This window comes from Salmo trutta, unplaced genomic scaffold (assembly GCF_901001165.1).
Source record: "Salmo trutta unplaced genomic scaffold, fSalTru1.1, whole genome shotgun sequence".
Classification (NCBI taxonomy): domain Eukaryota; kingdom Metazoa; phylum Chordata; class Actinopteri; order Salmoniformes; family Salmonidae; genus Salmo; species Salmo trutta.
Genome location: NW_021823509.1, coordinates 515,708 through 534,430, shown reverse-complemented (window position 1 = coordinate 534,430; position 18,723 = coordinate 515,708). Strand labels below are relative to the sequence as shown.

The 18,723-nt window shown below is 44.4% G+C and overlaps 1 protein-coding gene across 1 annotated transcript; it reads left to right on the top strand.

Moving 5' to 3' along the window:
• Nucleotides 1–1,697: 1,697 nt before the first annotated feature.
• Nucleotides 1,698–8,682, top strand: LOC115191203 (protein phosphatase 1 regulatory subunit 29-like). The gene is made up of 5 exons (XM_029749142.1): nucleotides 1,698–1,962; nucleotides 2,578–2,727; nucleotides 5,298–6,295; nucleotides 6,610–7,730; nucleotides 7,770–8,682. Exons 1-5 carry the CDS (start codon nucleotides 1,738–1,740, stop codon nucleotides 8,204–8,206), a joined length of 2,931 nt encoding a protein of 976 aa, XP_029605002.1. The 5' UTR covers nucleotides 1,698–1,737; the 3' UTR covers nucleotides 8,207–8,682.
• Nucleotides 8,683–18,723: the final 10,041 nt, after the last annotated feature.

Sequence of the window (18,723 nt, the reverse complement as noted above, 5' to 3'; positions counted from 1 at the left end):
TGGGGTGAAAGAGGAGCGATTACGATAGAGGAAACCAAGACTAGATTTAACCTTAGCCTACACTGAACAGTCAACATGGTTCCTGTGTTATAGTAGTGTCATTTCACCGGTGTGACTGGTAGACATTATGTAATTTTGTAGAAAATGTGAAACCAGTGGGATATACAGGTAACTGCCAAAATAAAGGAAACACCAACATGAAGTGTCTTAATAGGGCATTGGGGCACCACGAGCAAGAACAGCTTCAATGCACCTTGGCATAGATTCTACCAGTGTCTAACCTGGTCCCGTGTGTCATTTACATTTAAACCCATTTAAATGTGAGTGATATGGCATACACAAAACAGTGAACATTGTTCTGTGTGTTTGTGTCATTTCATTGGTGTGACTAGATACATTACAAAATATGTTTTAGGAAAAGTGACGTTGAAAATGGAAAATCCATTTGGATTGCTTTAGCTGTAATGCATACGCTTTAGTATGGATTACAGCCTAACCCACGTTAATCCAGCAGGAGAAACACACACACACACACACACACACACACACACACACACACACACACACACACACATTGATCCAGCAGAGAAATGCAGTAAACCACTGTGTCGTGCCTAGCTGCCTGCAAGACACTTTCTTCTCTACTTTCTCCTCCTTTTAGTCCCTCTTTCATCTCCCTTAGTTCCTTTAAAAAGCGTTGATGTTAGCTTTATTGTTTTTGTGTATTGTAGAGCACAGAAGCTCTATAACTGAATTGTGAAAGGCTTGTAAACAATGGAGAATGTCTATGAAATGAGATTTGATTGTTTTAGGGTTTTTAACATTTACATATTTATTGGTGAGTAGTATGCTAATGTATTTGCAGCAGAACTGCAATTCGATGATGCTGTGTGTGTGTCTGTGTGTTTTTGTCTATGCGTTATGCATTTTGTTTCATACATTTGAATAATATTACTTGTGTGAAAGGCTTGGTATTATGAAAATTCTAAATCTATGTTCCTCTTTAGTAGTAAATTGAATAATCATCATTGCTAATGGGTATTACAGTGTATCATGTTACCTTGAAGTGATGGCATATCTTCATTTTTTTCATTATGTCTCTTTTACACAGCTCATTTTGAAACCAGACCTAAAGTCAATTAATTAGAAATCCTCAGGGAATACGTGAAAGGGATTAACAATTTGTATTATTTTTATTTTGTCATTAGCTGTTTTAATGTAGATGTCTGCTTTTTCAAATTTTTTTCTCCTGTCTTTATCTTTCCTTCCCTCTGACTTTCTGGATCGATCTCTCTCTCTCTCTCCCCCCCCCCCTCACTCTCTCCCCCCTCTCTCTCTCTCTCTCTCTCTCTCTCTCTCTCTCTCTCTCTCACAGGTTCTCTGCCAAACTGAAAGGGAGTTTTCCTCCATCTCTGTCGCTGAGGGAAACGGTCATTAGGGGCCATGAGTTGTTGTTGGGGCTACCATCATTGTAACCCTCCGATGCAGAACACTTAAAATGGGGTCTATGTTACCAGCTACCATGGCCGCCAAGCGGCAAGCCATGCTCTAATCGCCTAGGCAACAAACTTTCTGTGACCTACGACTTCCTGTCTCTACTTCCTGGTCTGGCCACACCCCTTCCTTACCTGTCGCCCAACCTGATTTCAAACTTGCCTGCTTCCTTTCCTAATATTCTTCCCTTTCCCTTAGTTTCTTAATAAGATAACCCCTCCTATCCTCCCTTCCTCCCTAACCATGACCAAAAGGTTTCTCCACCTCCCCTCCATCCCGCTCTCCCTATCCCTCTCTCCATCCATCTTCCTCTACCTTCTCCCCCCATTACTTCTTCTCCTCCACCTCCCTGGGTCCGTCCGGGGGGACTGCTGGCTGATCGAAGGGGATAAAGGCTACGTGTGGCTGGCCATCTGCAGTCAGAACCAGCCCCCGTACGAGACCATCCCCCAGCACATCAACAATACGGTACTGTTATGTTCTATATTATAGAGTATATATTATGCTATACAGCCTACCCCTAGCGGTAATTGTAAAATATGTCATTTTAATTCCAATGCTGGTTTTGCTCAATGGGGTGTTCCTTTTCAACCACCGAATAACATCACCAAGAGTTAGCACAATATAGAATTGAAACAGTAGTGGGGCTGGAACAGAGCCTCGAGGAACACTACTTTACTTTTCAACCGTAGTTCATATGTCCCATAGGAACCACCATAGTTTGGCAAAGCTAAAACGTAATGTTTTGTTTATGCTAGCTTAAAAATACTAGCTCACTGTTTTGCTATAAATAGCTCACTGTTTTGTTATACTACTTTACAAATGTTGAGCCGTATGATGAAAAAAAAATGTCTCGTTCTTTTCAATTAGATTTTACTCGATTTATTTGACCATTTGAAAAAGACATTTCAACCGCGTGGATACAATGCATTTAAAGAAGTTTACAACGCATTTCCATTGTGGTCCACTTTCAACCCAACTTTCAACAGAAATGCAAAGCTAACACTAAATGTTTTCTCATGCTAGCTCGTGAATGTCAAGCCGTTTGATATTAAACAAGTTGTCGTTCTTTCAACACAACAGGTCCATGACCTGAGGCTGAATGAGAACAAGCTGAAAGCAGTGCTATTCCACTCCATGTATCGCTTCACCAACCTCACGGACCTCAACCTCACCAAGAATGATATCTCTTACATAGAGGACGGGGCCTTTACCCATCAGGCCAACCTACAGGTAAGGGATTTGATTGGTTGGTTGGTTGATGTGTTGAGAGGGAGGGATTTGATTGGTTGATTGGTTAGTTGATTGGTTATTTGTTTGATTCGTTGGTTGGTTGGTTGGTTGAGAAAGAGATCTTTTACATAGAGGACATGGCTTTCACCCATCAGGCCAACCTACAGGTCATTGGTTTGATTGTTTGGTTGCTTAGTATGTTGGTTGATTGATTTGTTAGTTGGTTGATTGATTGGTTAATTGGGATGTTGGTTAGTTGAATGACAACGAGATCTCTTACTTCAGGGATGGGCAACTCCTCTGGGGCCTAATTGGTGTCACACTTTTGCCCCAGCCCCAGTTTACATACAGTAACTTTGGAAAGTATTCAGACTTTGACTATTGCCACATTTTTTTTACGTTATAGCCTTATTCTAAACTTGATTAAATAATTGTTTTGCCTCATCAATCTACACACAATGCCCCATAATGACAAAGCCAAAATAGGTTTTTAGAAATGTATGCTAATTTATTAAAAATAAAAATGTCAGATTTACATAAGTATTCAGACCCTTAACTCAGTGATTACAGCATTTATTCTTCTTGGGTATGATGCTACAAGCTTGGCACACCTGTATTTGGGGAGTTTCTCCCATTCTTCTCTGTAGATCTTCTCAAGCTCTGTCAGGTTGGATGGGGAGCGTCACTGCACAGCTATTTTCAGGCCTCTCCAGAGATGTTCCATCGGGTTCAAGTCCGGGCACTGACTGGACCACTCAAGGACATTCAGAGACTTGTCCTGAAGCCACTCCTGCATTGTCTTGGCTGTGTGCTTAGGGTCGTTGTCCTGTTGGAAGGTGAACCTTTCATTAAGGGTCTCTCTGTACTTTGCTCCGTTAGTCTTTTCCTCGATCGTGACTAGTCTCCCAGTCCCTGCTGCTGAAAAACATTCCCACAGCATAATGCTGCCACCACCATGCTTCACCGTAGGGATGATGCCAGGTTTCCTCCAGACGTGATGCTTGGCGTTCAGGCCAAAGAGTTCAATCTTGGTTTGATCAGACCAGAGAGTCTTGTTTCTCATGGTCTGAGAGTCCTTTAGGTACATTTTGGCAAACTCCAAGCAGGCTGTCATATGCTTTATACTGAGGAGTGGCTTTCGTCTGGCCACTCTACCATAGAGGCTTGATTGGTGGAGTGCTGCAGAGCTGGGAAAACCTTCCAGAAGGACAACCATCTCCACAGATGAACTTTGGAGCTCTTTGTTGTTCTAAACTTCTTCCGTTTAAGAATGGTGGAGGCCACTGTGTTCTTGGGGACCTTCAAATGCTGCAGAATATTTTTTGGTACCTTTCCCCAGATCTGTGCCTTGACACAATCCTCTTTCGGATTTCTACAGACAATTCCTTTGACCTCATGGCTTGGTCTTTCCTCTGACATGCACTGTCAACTGTGTGACCTTATATAGACAGGTGTGTGCCTTTCCATATCATGTCCAATCAATTGGATTTACCACAGGTGGACTAAAAGTTGTAGAAACATCTCAAGGATAATCAATGGATGCACCTGAGCTCAATTTCGAGTCTCATAGCAAAGGGTCTGAATACTTATGTAAATAAGGTAGTTCTGTTTTAATTTTTAAGACATTTGCAAAAATGTCAAAAAAACTGTTTTTGCTTTGTCATTATGGGGTATTTTGTGTAGAAGGCTGAGGATTTTATTTGATCAATTTTAGAATAAGGTTGTAATGCAACAAAATGTGGAAAAAGTCAAGGGGTCTGAGTACTTTCCGAAGGCACTGTACCTGACCCCAATAGTCAGTTAATCAGTTTAGAATGCAATTAGTATAATCAGCTGTGTTCGCTAGGGATGGGAAAAAGTGTGACGCCACTCCGGCCCCTGAGGACTGGAGTTTCCCATCCCTCTTACATAGAGGATGGGGCCTTCACTGATCAGGCAAACCTACCTGTCAGGGAGGAATAGGGGTTTGATTGGTTGATCGGTTGGTTGTTTAGTTGATTGGTTTTGGCTTGATTGGTTGACTGGTTTATTGATTGATTCGATTGACTGATTTTACTTGACTAATGCATGTTAAGGTTTTACATTAATACAAAACCATTTAGGGTAAACACAATAAGTCAAAAGGAAAATATTAAACAATACTCTCTTCTCCATGTTATAGATCAATACTTTGACCAGTGTGTTATGTAAGTGATAAGGGGCGTCATTTGAGATAGCCAAAGATTTACTGTATTTCCCTTGTGCTCCCTTCATCGGACTGGTTACTGGAACTATTCACCAAGATGAAACCATTCTCCAGCTTCATTTAACAGCCCAAGTACATGGAAGCCATCATTTTCATTAGAACCAGATTCCATGGCACACAGGGATGTTGCTATTTGTACCTACTAAGATGGAGGAGAGGCCAAGGACTTACTGTATTCCCATTGTGGTCCCTTCTAATCTTACGACCTCCATCTTTTCTCCATGCAGTGCACTAATTCAAAAAGCAGTCTTTTCATAGGGAACATGGTGTCATTTGAGATGCCAAAGTCTTAGTGTTACTCCATTGTGGTCTCCTCTCATCCTAGGTCCTCCAGCTGGGTTACAACAAGCTGACCAACCTGACAGAGGGGATGATGCGTGGCCTGGGCCGCTTGCAGTGCCTCTTCCTCCAGCACAACCTCATCGAGGTCATTGACAACAAAGCATTCGAGGAGTCCAGCTCCAGCCTCAGCAGCATCGACCTCTCGTCCAATAAGCTGGCCCGGATTGATCCGTCAACTTTCACTGTGCTAAACCGGTTAATGGTCTGCGAGCTAGCAGGAAATCCTTTCCATTGTGGATGTGATCTGTATAGTTTTCTTACTTGGTTGGAGGCATTTAATAACGTGACCCATACATACGACCGGCTGCAGTGCGAGACCCCTGGCGAGCTGTTTCTCTACCCGCTCCTGAGCCCCGTGGCCGGGCACGGACGCAGCGCTCGCACCATGCTCTCCACCATCTGTCGCGACGGCATGATCATACCCGGGATCACGTCTCAACCCGGCACCGACTGGGAGGGCTCCGGGATGGGCCCGGAGATGGACGGCCGGGCCGGGCCGTATCATCAACCGACAGCTTCGTCCACGGCCGACCCCAACTTCAACCCCAGCATCAAACTCCAGTGGGTCACTCTGTCTGCAGCCAAGCTGTTGGTCCAGATCCCTAAACCATACAGCAAGATGTACGTCCTGGTCCAATACAACCAGAGCTTCGTCTCGGACATCCAGAACCTCAAGGAGAAGAAGGAGAAGGTGACGTTGGTGGATCTCAAACCTCACACCAACTACACCTACTGCGTAGTGTCTATAAGTAAAAACCAGCGCAACAACCACACATGCATCTTCTTCGCCACGCGAGAGGCTGGCCCTGACGACCACCACGCCAACCCGTCAACCATGACGCATTACATCATGACGATCCTGGGGTGTCTGCTGGGGATGGTGATTGTGCTCGGGCTCGTCTACTACTGCCTGAGGAAGCGTCGGATGCAGGAGGAGAAGGAGAAGGCGATCAGCGTGAAGAAGACCATCTTGGAGATGCGGTAAGAGGGACAGACCCAATGTATTATTTAGGTTGTTGAAACCCCAGCTCTTTATTCTGTTATTTTACATTATTTTACTTATCTCTTTTATAGCATTATTGTTTTTTATTATTCTCTTTCATTCCATTTTATTGTTGTTACAATAAAGTGTGTTTGTGATTTAAATGCCCTTTAATTAATTAAAGTTTGATTCGAGGTTTGAATAACTCGGGACTCATAGGTAGATGTGATGCACCTGAATTGCACACAGCTATTTTACCTGAGATGTAAAATATTTTATTCTAATGGATTTTATCCTTGGATTTTATTTACAGGTATGGACCGGAGGCTGCAGCACAGGCAGCTAACGACCCGGCAGCCATGCAGCATCTCCAGGAACAGGCCCAGAACCAGGGGCACCATGGAGGTCACCTCCACGGAGGAGGGGGTGGTGGGGGTAATAAACTTCCCCCCTCCGCCTCCTCCAGCTCCGGCATGCTCCACGGTTCGGCCAACACCACCTCCTCCCGCCTCTCGACGCTCCCCCAAGTGGAGAAGATGGCCACAGCGTTCGGTGAAGCCATGGCAACCAATAAAGGGAACTATATGGACGTGAGGACTGGGGCAGGATTATCGGGAGACGGGGGAGGATTATTACTGGCAGGGGGAGGAGGAGGAGGGGGCGAGGCGATACTGGTGGCTATGCGAGGCATCAACGGTTGCAGTGAAGACGGAATGGACGTTGGGAATGATTCGGATGACGACGGGCACGGATCTGCGTCAGAGATCTCGACGATCGCCATGGAGGTCGACAAAGTCAACCAGATTATTAACAACTGTATCGACGCGCTCAAGCTCGACTCCCTTGTTGCGACGACAACATCTGGTGACAACCCTACTTCTCCTCCACCTGCTTGTATCACCTCCCTTGCTCGGAACCTCATCCCCCTCTCCCAAGGCCTCGCTGACACCTGCCAGATGCTCGCCTCCTCTCCCAAAATCCATGCCCCTCCCGCGATGACCCCCGTCCCCCTCGTCATGCCTCTCTCGGAGCGTCCCGGAATCAGCGGAGGGGGGTTTCTCTCGCCCCCATACAGGGACCCACCACCGGCGAATGCCGTACGACCCTTACAGAGGCAGCTGAGCGATACAGGTGTGGTGGTCATGGGTGCTGGGAAGAACCGATGTAGCGTATCCTCGGCTGGAGGATCCATGAAGAGCACCAGGGTCTTCAGTCTGGATGTCCCGGAGCCCCGCAGCCCGGGCCCCAACTCCTGCCCTGCATACCCAGAGAAGGGGAGCCCTGTTCGGTGTGGGGAAACCATGGAGAGGCTCCCTCTTGTGGGTGGAAATGGTAGTGGTTGTGGTAGTGGTGGTGATGGAAACGGGATGGGTTGTGGTGGTGGGAACGGAATGGGAGGAGGGGTTAATGAAGGTGGGGTGAATGTCAATGGAGGTGGGGTGGGTTGCGGAGGGGGAGGAAGAGGAGGGGGAGGACCAGGAAAGCAGCAGCAGCATTATCATCTGGAGGTACATCCAGACTACCACTGTTCTGAGCACAGGCACTCCTTCCCCGCCCTCTACTACGAGGGAGCCAACGAGTCCCCCTCTCCCTCCCCATCCCAGAAGGCCTCCTTCCTCAAACCCCTGGGACGTACCAAAAGGGACCCTGCCGCCTACTCCCAGCTCTCCCCATCCCGGCACCACAACTACTCCGGCTACTCCTCCAGCCCCGAATATTCCTCGGAAAACACCCTTCGAATCTGGGAGAGGTTCCGGCCACACAAGAAAGGCCCTCGCGACCCTCGCGAAGAGGCGACGTATATCGCTGCAGGCCACGCCTTGAGGAAGAAGGTTCAGTTTGCGAAAGACGAGGACCTCCATGATATCCTCGACTATTGGAAGGGGGTGTCGGCCCAGCAGAAGCTGTGAGAGATGAGGAAGAGGTGTAACCTAGAGGATGGCATACAGAAGGAGAAGACAGTGATGTCATAATTCTCAAGAACTCCCAGACAGTGAATGGACCTGAATGACACAACTACAACTGTTGGCTCCCATGTGTACTTCCTGGTCTCTTTTATGACATCATCTGTCTTCTCATTCTTTAACTTATCCTAGGGTGTTACAACAGCAGACTCTGACAGGGATGAGGAGGATAGTAGTGGAAGTTATGGGGGAGACATTATGTAGTAGTAGTAGTAGTAGCATGACACCGGGTATTGGGGTTTTTCTACAGTTCCACAATGGAACTACAGGGGTTCCACAATTCTACAAGTCGTTCCACAGAAATTCCACTGTTCCATTGCGGGTTCCATCATGGTTCCACAAGAGTTCCACAGTTCTACAATGGTTCTATAGAGGTTCCAAAGTTCCATAAAGGGTTCTATAATGTCTCTGTAACGGTTCCGTAGGGGTTCTATAGTGGTTCTAGAAGTTTCAAAGTTCTAGATGGAGTTCCATAATGGTTCCACATTGAGCTTCCAAGTGGTTCCACATTCTCTTTTTTTCCAGGTTTGGGTAAACAAAAAAACAACAATATATCAGATTTCCTTTTGCCTGGCACTTTGGTCCTTGCAGACTACCATAGAAAGACAGAGCCAGGGTAATGAGGACTCAGTAATGACTGCAGAGTCTTGTCACTAGCAGGTGTCCTAAGACTCATTACAACATATCTCCCAACAACAAGCAGCAGCATTACTCGGCTTAAACCCTGGTCCCTTAAACAGCACAGCTCATAATCCCATCAACATTCAATTCATTCACTAAACACTGGTTGCATCCCAAGTGGCACTCTATTCCCTATTTTGTGCACTACTTTTGACAAGGGCCCACAGGGTTCCCATAGGGCTCTGGTCAAAAGTAGTGAACTATATAGGGAATAGGGTGCCATTTGGGACGCAGAGTCATTTCACTCTGCAGCCCACCACCTGCCTCCCTAGCAGCGCCATTTAGAGAGATAATTGAAAGGGGATGAGGAATTAGCAGTGTTTGCCTCAATCTCTTCTTCCTTCGGAGGAGGGGGGAGAGAGGAGGGGGAGAGGGAGGATGGAGGGGAGAAGGAGGACAAGGAAGAGGGAGAGGATATTAAGCGATACTTATCGTGTTAATTGTTCTCGGCTGTAATTAGCCCAGGAACAAAACAGGTGGAGATGCTAGCGTGGGTGGACACACACCAAGAGGTGTGTGTGTGTGGACGGTGGGAACCAGGCCCTGGAGCCCCTCTCTGTGTTTAGCAGGAGCGTGCTTATCGATTGGAAACACCTACACATGTTTTACAGAGCGTGGCATGCTATTGGGGCGCTCCGCCATTTTGTTTTCTCCTTCTTCTTGGCCTTTTCTAAATCAGACATGTGGATTGAGCAGATACATTGCATTCAGATAGCAAACAAGGAGGAAGGGACGTTTACACACACACACACGCACGCACACTCTCAGTGTGTGTTCAGATTACTATGAAGTAAGCTGTTTTCCAGACCTACTTGCTAACATTTCCCTGGCTTCGAGCCAATTTGTTATTTACAGGTATAGCATTTTTTCTTTTGATAAGAAAGTCAAAGCTTCCTTCAGGGGAAGATTAAAATTAGCATTTCAATAGTGCTAGTCATGCAAAAACCACTTTAGGCTGGGTTAGGAAAGGTGGAGAGAGACGAGTGTTGGCTCCCATATTGAAGCAGAAGGTAATCATGTCGGAGTAGAGAGAAGGTTCCTAGCAGAACACACAGACCACACAAGAAGTTACAGCTGAAATTAAAGACAATGCTAGTATGGTGATGTTTAGAAAAGCTAGAGTTCGCAAGGGTTCATGGTCTATTTTAGAGGGAGCGAGAGCGTGAGCGAGCGAGAGAGAGAGATGGATCTCTATGGAGAGGTCAACGAGATCATATAGCAGAGCCATAGATATAAAGAGTTAGTCAAAAAAATCTATCTTCAATGTTGGCAGCAAATGTTCCATACAAAAAAACATAGTGCCAAATATGCTATTTATAGTGGCAATATAAGAACATAGCCCAATTGTTATATTTTGTATTGGTCTTTTGACATCAGATTTTTTCAGATCTGATCTGGTTTGTCAAAATACAAATTAGTGAGAAAACAAAAATCAGAATTGGGCTGCCTGTCTAAACTCAGCCTCTACCTGGACTCTGCTCTATATGGAGGTGACAGAGGTTATACAGTGCCTTGCAAAAGTATTCACCCCCTTGGCGTTTTTCCTATTTTGTTGCATTACAACCTGCAATTTAAATAGATTTTTACTTGGATTTCATGTAATGGACATACACAAAATAGTCCAAATTGGTGAAGTGAAATGGAAAAAAAAAACTTGTTTTAAAAAAATACAAAATGAAAAAGTGGTGTGTGCATAAGTATTCACCCTCTTTGCTAAGAAGCCCCTAAATAAGATCTTGTGCAACCAATTACCATCAGAAGTCACATAATTAGTTAAATAAAGTCCACCTGTGTGCAATCTAAATGTCACATGATCTCAGTATATATACACCTGTTCTGAAAGGCTCCAGAGTCTACAACACCACTAAGCAAGGGGCACCACCAAGCAAGCAGCACTATGAAGACCAAGGAACTCGCCAAAGTTTTTGAGAATTACAGATCAGGGTTGGGTTATAAAAAAATATCAGAAACTTTGAACATCCCACAGAGCACCATTAAATCCATTATTTAAAAAATGAGAAGAATTTGGCACCACAACAAACCTGCCAAGAGGGCCGCCCACCAAAACTCACGGACCAGGCAATGAAGGCATTAATCAGAGAGGCAACAAAGAGACCAAAGATAACCCTGAAGGAGCTGCAAAGCTCCACAGCAGAGATTTGTGTTTCTGTCCATAGGACCACTTTAAGCCGTACACTTCAAAGAGCTGGGCTTTACGGAAGAATGTCCAGAAAAAAAATAAGCAACATATTTGGTGTTTGCCAAAAGGCATGTGGGAGACTCCCCAAACATATGGAAGAAGGCATTCTGGTCAGATGAGACTAAAATTGAGCTTTTTGGCCATCAAGGACAACGCTATGTCTGGCGCAAACTCAACACTTCTCATCACCCCGAGAACATCATCCCTACAGTGAAGTATGGTGGTGGCAGCATCATGCTGTGGGGATGTTTTTCATTGGCAGGGACTGGGAAACTGGTCAGAATTGAAGGAATGATGGATGGTGCTAAATACAGGGAAATTCTTGAGGGAAAGTCTTCCAGAGATTTGAGACTGGGACGGAGGTTCACCTTCCAGCAGGACAATGGCCCTAAGCATACTGCTAAAGCAACACTTGAGTGGTTTAAGGGGAAACATTTTTAAATGTCTTGGAATGGCCTAGTCAAAGCCCAGACCACAATCCAATTGAGAAGCTTTTACCTTGAAGTATGGGCAAAAATCCCAGTGGCTAGATGTGCCAAGCTTATAGAGACATACCCCAAGAGACTTGCAGCTGTAATTGCTACAAAAGGTGGCTCTACAAAGTATTGACTCTGGGGGTGGGGGGGGGTGAATAGTTATGCACGGTCAAGTTTTCTGTTTTTTTGTCTTATTTCTTGTTTGTTTCACAATAAAAAATATTTTGCATCTTCAAAGTGGTAGACATGTTGTATAAATCAAATGATACAACCCCCCACAGAAAGCCATTTTAATTCCAGGTTGTAAGGCAACAAAATAGGAAAAATGCCAAGGGGGGTGAATACTTTCGCAAGCCACTGTATTTTACATTAGCTACATGTCAATTGTGCCCCTCTTGCCATCAGAGGAGTGGAGCCTGCTATAGATCAAAATGCTCTCGTAACATGGATACACTGACCAGGGAGATGGTTACCTCTGGTCAAAATACAAAAATGGCTGACAGGAGTGAACAGAGATGGTTTTGCTGTTCACTGTACACTATGTGGAACTTTCTATGCTGTTCTCTGAATGTGCAAACATGGAAATAGAATTTTGATAAGGTGGATGGAACATTAAAAAGGGGGGGACCTATATATATTTATTTCAATTGGTTGATCCTTCCATACCCATACTGTGGACTGAGTTATACGATTTGTTGGAAGATGGAGCAAGGTTTGGTGATGCCTCTAGATCTGAGGACTCATTTGACCCAATATATTTGATGTACTTATAGACCTACAGCATCCAAGTCTGACCTTTGTGTAACATATATTACATTTAGTTCTAAAATATATATTTAGGTTTAGTGTAATAGATTCTTTAGCGATACTTTACTTTAGGCCTACCGCATCACAAATATATTTGATTTATATTATTTATTTTATATTTGATATAGCCTATCTCTGGACTCATTTGACCTAATATATTTGATGTACTTTAATGGATGTCTCAGGGCTACTTATAGACCTACCAGTCTGGCGTTGGTACAAAATCTATTAGATTTAAATATCATATATTTGGGGGGGATTACCTCTAATGGATACAGCATCACGGTATTGACCTATGACTCCTTGCACTCTGCTTGAATTAACGTTAATTGGCGGTGTTCTGATCTGCTCATCCATTCTGACTGGAATCATGAATCATTGCTTTGTTGGTATATTCTTATCCTCAGAATGACATTACTTACGTATAATGATATTCATAGACTCATTATATGATCTTGCTATTTCCGTCTCTCTCTCTCTCTCTCGCTCTCTCTCTCTCTCTCGCTGCAAGTCTCCAGTCTTTCCTCTCTTCCGCCCACTCCCTCTCTCCATCCTCTCCTCCCTCCACGGCCTGATGTCCTATTCGCTCTCTCATTCCCTCTGACCCACTTCTGTTGGCTAATATAACCCAGCAACCAGCAAGCACAAAAAGACAACAACATGTAATTCACTCGCTTCTCTCGGTTTTTCATCCCTCCCTCCACCCTTGTCTGGTTTAATGGTCCAAATTCATTTGCAGATGAGGTGTCTGCATCCCAAATCCAACCCTGTTCCCTATTGCACTACGTTTGACCAGGGCCTATAGGGTTCCTATAGGACTCTGTTAGTAGTGAGCTATTTAGGGATTAGGGTTCCATTTGGGCCGATTGCGAGGTGTCAGGGCCAATAAGGGGAGGTCGTGGGAGCCATGCTAATATGCTGATATTATTAACTCTGCCAGATTGAAGGCTTGATTGAAATTAATCAAAGATTCCAAGGACTCTCTCTCTCTCTATGTCTCTCTCTGTGTCTCTCTCTCTCTATGTCTCTCTCTGTGTCTCTCTTTCTCTCTCTCTCTCTGTGTCTCTGTCTCGCTCTCTCTCGCTCTCTTTCCCTCTCTCTCTCAGCGTAGCTGGCATAGTCGTCCCAGATACAGGATCAGATTCCTTCACCCTTAAGTCCTAACGTAAACCACTAGGATGAAAAACTTTGACCTCAAAATTCGCCCTTAGATCTCCCAGAGGGGCTGGAGAAAAGGGCGTAGTCGGACAAAGTTTCCCCTAGCCACTAATCTAAGGTCGGTTTAGAGGTTTCCTCCCTAATGTCTGAGGTTAGGATTGAGGGAGGGTAAGCTGATCCTAGATCTGTGCCTGCAGGTAACTTCCAAGGAAAGGGCAGATCTCTTAGAGCCTCTAAGCCAAGGCCTTATGGGAAATGCAGATCTATCCCATTTTCCTTGACGCCTATCAGAGGTGAGGAAAGGGCAGAACTCATCCTGCTAAGGCCTTATGGGAAGTGCAGTCTTATTTCCATGAACCTCAACTCCTAATGCTTAACTTTGAAGCCAGTGTGTTTTGACAGTGAGGCAGAAAGCAGGCAGCACTAGGTGTTAAAATGATGGCGATGCCACTGTTTTCTTTACCTTTCTTCTCTCTGACCTACAAAATGGCCATCCACAGAATGTGTTCTGATAGAAAGGTCAAATGCAAGATCTCTATCTTACAGTAGATTTGTGCTGAAAAGTGGAAGGTCTGTATGTATAGCCTCCCTATGTATGACGAGGCATTTCATGCAAAAATGTAATTAAGACTTTCATCGAATGCTGATGTCCATAAAAATACTTACACCCCCCCCACTCTGTCTTACTCCCCAACAAATCAAATAGACTCACGTCCAGCAACAACGGGGATGTCAACCCCACGTCTGCATTACTCAACAGTCACCATCAATAACACCTGAGTTGAGTTGTATTAATTTGAGCACACACAGGGATGTCCCCCGGGCACTATCTTGGACAGCCTCCGTTTTGATTAAAAAGCCTTTTGGGTCTCTTATTGTAGCCCCTGTTTAAAAACCACTGGTCAGTTTCCTCTGTGGAGGTTTCTGGTGAATTACTAATCAATTACATTTTGATTAGCGCTGGAGGCTAACGCTACACGGTGGAACTGACAGAGTGCCTTTGTAAATTAATGACTACATTACCTTTTAACAAAAAGGAAAAAGGAGAGAGAGAGATAGAGAGAGAAGGAGAGAGAGAGGGAGGGAGAGAGAGAGAGAGAGGCAGGCACTCCCCTCTTAGCCCTCAGGTCTCTATCCCTCTCTCTGGCCATCACTAATAATAACATTAACTCAAGATAGATATTATTAATTTCAGCTCTTATTACTCTAAGGATGACTCTGTGGCCACTGCTGCTCATAATTCACATCTAAGTATATTACAAATTATATTACAAAATATATTAGTCATTTTACCTTTGTGGAGACTGCGAGGGCGTGTGTGTGTATGTGTGCGAGCAGGAGAGTGTGTTTGCACACACGCTATATTGTTTAGACTTCGAGGCTGTGCACAGACTTTTTATAATTCGGTCATGGTTTGCGTAGGCTGTGGGGTATTGAACAAAGGCCTTCATAAACCACTGAATGAATTGCTGATGTTAATATTTTCCATGTTGGAAGCTGTACATGGGTCCAATGGTGAAGATCAAACCTAGCTCCTCTTCCTGTTGTAACCGTACCTGAAGCATTTGGCGTTATACTTGTAACCCAAGTAAACAAACCAATGTATCTTGCCAATCCCCATCTGAAAACAAATTAGCCACAACCCACCCCTGGGCCCGATCCCCCGTTTGGCAGCCGCTGGTCTAGACTCTCCTTCCTTCCCTCCCTCCCTCCCTCCCTCCCTCCCTCCCTCCCTCCCTCCCTCCAGAACTGAATCTTTAGTTTTGCTGTGGCCGTGCTTTGCTTGGTCATAAAGTGTTAGATAGACAGTAGGTTGTCAACAATGAGGCAGCAACACAACTTCTTTATGGACATACAAGTTAGAACGAGTCTTTTCTTTCCTTCCCCCTAAAGCGTACTTCATCAGAGTTTATTGTTAGAGTTTGTTTTATTGTCCGTTGCTTGGGGAGCTTCTGTATTGCTGCATGAATTTTAGATTTTTTTTCTCTTTTCATTTTCTCAACTTTTGAACAAAGCTACAGTCTGAGATCTGGGATTTTCTTCAATGGTAATTTCCATTCTTGATATACAGGTATACCCCATTGATTCTTGAAGAGAATAAAACTTCACATCCCAGAGTGTAGATTTAAAGGTTATTGAAAACACAAATCAATAGTCGCATGACAAAATGGTGGAAAAACCCCTGATTGCTTCTCTGTGGATTTACAGTTGCTCTCAAACTAAAGCTCATTCGGTGAAACTGGAGGTACAGAATGGCTCCCAGGGAACCACCGTGGCGGCTCTTTGCTCTCATTTAATTAAACTTGGATCCATGCAGTTTAGATGTGCGGTGCAAACCTATGAAGCGCCAGAATGAGGGAGAATATTACTGCTACTGCTCAAATATCTGTTTTCAGGCAATGGGATGGCATCTCAACAGTCTTGAATGGTTTCCTCAATCATGTCCTCGTCTTTTGTCCTCATTTACTTTCCTTAATCAGCACTGATATATATATGAAAAACAGGATAGGTGAAAACAAAATGGTGGATGTTTACTGTGAATCTACTTAAACCACTATTTCTTTAAAGGGACAGTTCAGTTAAATTACATATTTATGTGTTTCCTTGCCTTGAAAGCAGTCTATAGACATATGTAAAAAATCTAATCTCGATTAACTATCCCTTTAACATCAATGCAGATTAAGGAAAGGAAACAAGGACACAAGGGAGGAGAGGAGGCAACCTTTTCTCGTTTCCTCGTTTCTATACGAGCCCACTGATAAAATGTGGTGTTTTTCAGCTTGAGTGAGCACCACCGTCTGCTGTTGAGATTAAACTAGATGACTGATTTAGTCTCTATCCTCATGAGACACACACACACGGTCGCACATTCACACATGGTCGTGCTTACACACACACACACACACACACACACACACAACCCCTGGGGGAGGTTATACCGGAGAGCAACTGTGACACACGACAAACAAACAATGTAGAGTAAAATGAATATGTGTTTATATAGATTCTAGATACACAATGGACTTGACAAATGAGAATATGAAGACACACACACACGTTTCCACACGTACACGCACACAGAACATGGACTCAGTATTTCTGACTATACGTTTACATACACAAATGGTCTTAAAAAGTGTTAAACAAAAGAGGAGAAAAACAAGGGAATGCGATGAGGAGGAATGGCACTAAACCTCTGTCAAAATGTATTAACCTTGACTTATTTTCCCATGTATTTATTTAATGTGTTCCATTTATTTATTTCATTTGACTTGTATTTATTTAATTTGACATGTATTTATTCCCGAACAACAGGGTGCTTGGATGTTTGTATGGATCTATCATCATCATCACGTTGTGATTGTTTCTTTGTCAGAGATCTACGATAGAACTGCAGATCTACGATAGAACTGCAGAGTTCTACAATGGAAGAGTAGAGTCCTATAAACTGTACTGAAACATGGAGGACTTAAGACTGTAAATATACAGTACTTCATGTAGCTTTCTGATCAGCTTTATGAGCCATTATGCTTTCCACTGCCAGTCTCTATACCAAGACTTAAAGGGAAGGTTCACCACCAAATCAAAGGTTATTACAGTTTCTCACACCTACAGTAGGCACCATTTAAGACAGTAAAACCAAACGATCCCTTTAAGTCTGAGGATGTTTACACACAGTTGTATGGTTTAGACACACACACACACACACACACACACACACACACACACACACACACACACACACACACACACACACACACACACACACACACACACACACACACACACTCAGCCCATGTTGAAGAGCTGATAATATGCCTGTCAGACCTCTCTATTATCAATGAGGCCCTTGTCGTGTTACACTGCGTGTGTGTATCCTAAAAACTAGGGGTTTGAATATCCAGCTTGGTGAAGTTGAATCGCCCCATGGACAACAGGGATGGAATTAGTATTATGCAGGGTGTGTGTGTGTGTGTGTGTGTGTGTGTGTGTGTGTGTGTGTGTGTGTGTGTGTGTGTGTGTGTGTGTGTGTGTGTGTGTGTGTGTGTGTGTGTGTGTGTGTGTGTGTGTGTGTGTGTGTGTGTGTGTGTGTGTGTGGCTGGCTCAAAATAACCGCTGGTGTCGGTCAGATCAGTTCTGCTTGACTGAGCCTGGGACATGAAAAGACACAGTTAGTGTTGTGTGTGTGTGTGTGTGTGTGTGCGCGTGAGTTTGTGCGTCTGTGTGTGTGTGTGCACACGGGTTGTGTGAGCTACATTACCTATTTGAAGAGCCTGCAGATATACAGAAGATTAATTAAAAATCTTCACAGATCAACCTGTCACACACACACACACACACACACACACACACACACACACACACACACACACACACACACACACACACACACACACACACACGTCATCGCCTCATTAAAAAGGAACCGACCCTTTTGAGTTATATAATGCAGTCCCCAATTCACCTCACACTCACATACATGCATGCACACATACACACTTGCAAACAGACACACACACTTGCAGACGCACAAAAACAGAGACACGCTGGCACACAAACACATTCTCTCCATTTCACCATCTCTCACAGTTAAACACTTATACAGCAACGGCACACACACACACACACACATAATTGTCCTTGTTTTACTCTTCTTGTGAGGACTTGTCATGTTGCCGCTTCTCTCCCAGATTCCGACACACACGTCTTCCTCATCAGTTTGAGAATCCTACAGTCTGAGCATAGAAATGCTGGCAGATCCTTGTTTCTCCTAATAAAAATAGTAGTCGCAGTAAGAGGGATGAAAAGTGGTTGCATCCCAGCATCCCAAATGGCACCCTATTCCCTCTGTAGTGCACTACTTTTGACTGCATAGGGAATAGGGTGTGACACACAGTGTGCTGCAGCGTGTAGAGGCTGTGTTTAAGGAGAGAGGGGATCTGTCTCATTGTGCCTCTCCATTTTAACTAGATCACCCAGGGCTCACGGCGGACATTTTGATTCACTTAGCTCCAGAGACCCTCTCCTCTCTGACTAATGGAGAAGATTAGACTAGTGATATTACTAATACAATGGATGGAGAGGGAGCAAGAGGGAGGGAGGGATGGAGGGAGGGCCAGGTAGGAAGGAGGGAAGGAGAG

Coding starts and splice junctions, on each gene's coding strand:
- LOC115191203 (XM_029749142.1), top strand. CDS start 1,738: ATGACCAAAAGGTTTCTCCACCTCCCCTCCATCCCGCTCTCCCTATCC. Junction 2,728..5,297: donor CCCATCAGGCCAACCTACAG/GTAAGGGATTTG, acceptor CTCTCATCCTAG/GTCCTCCAGCTGGGTTACAA. Junction 7,731..7,769: donor TGGGGTGAATGTCAATGGAG/GTGGGGTGGGTT, acceptor GAGGAGGGGGAG/GACCAGGAAAGCAGCAGCAG.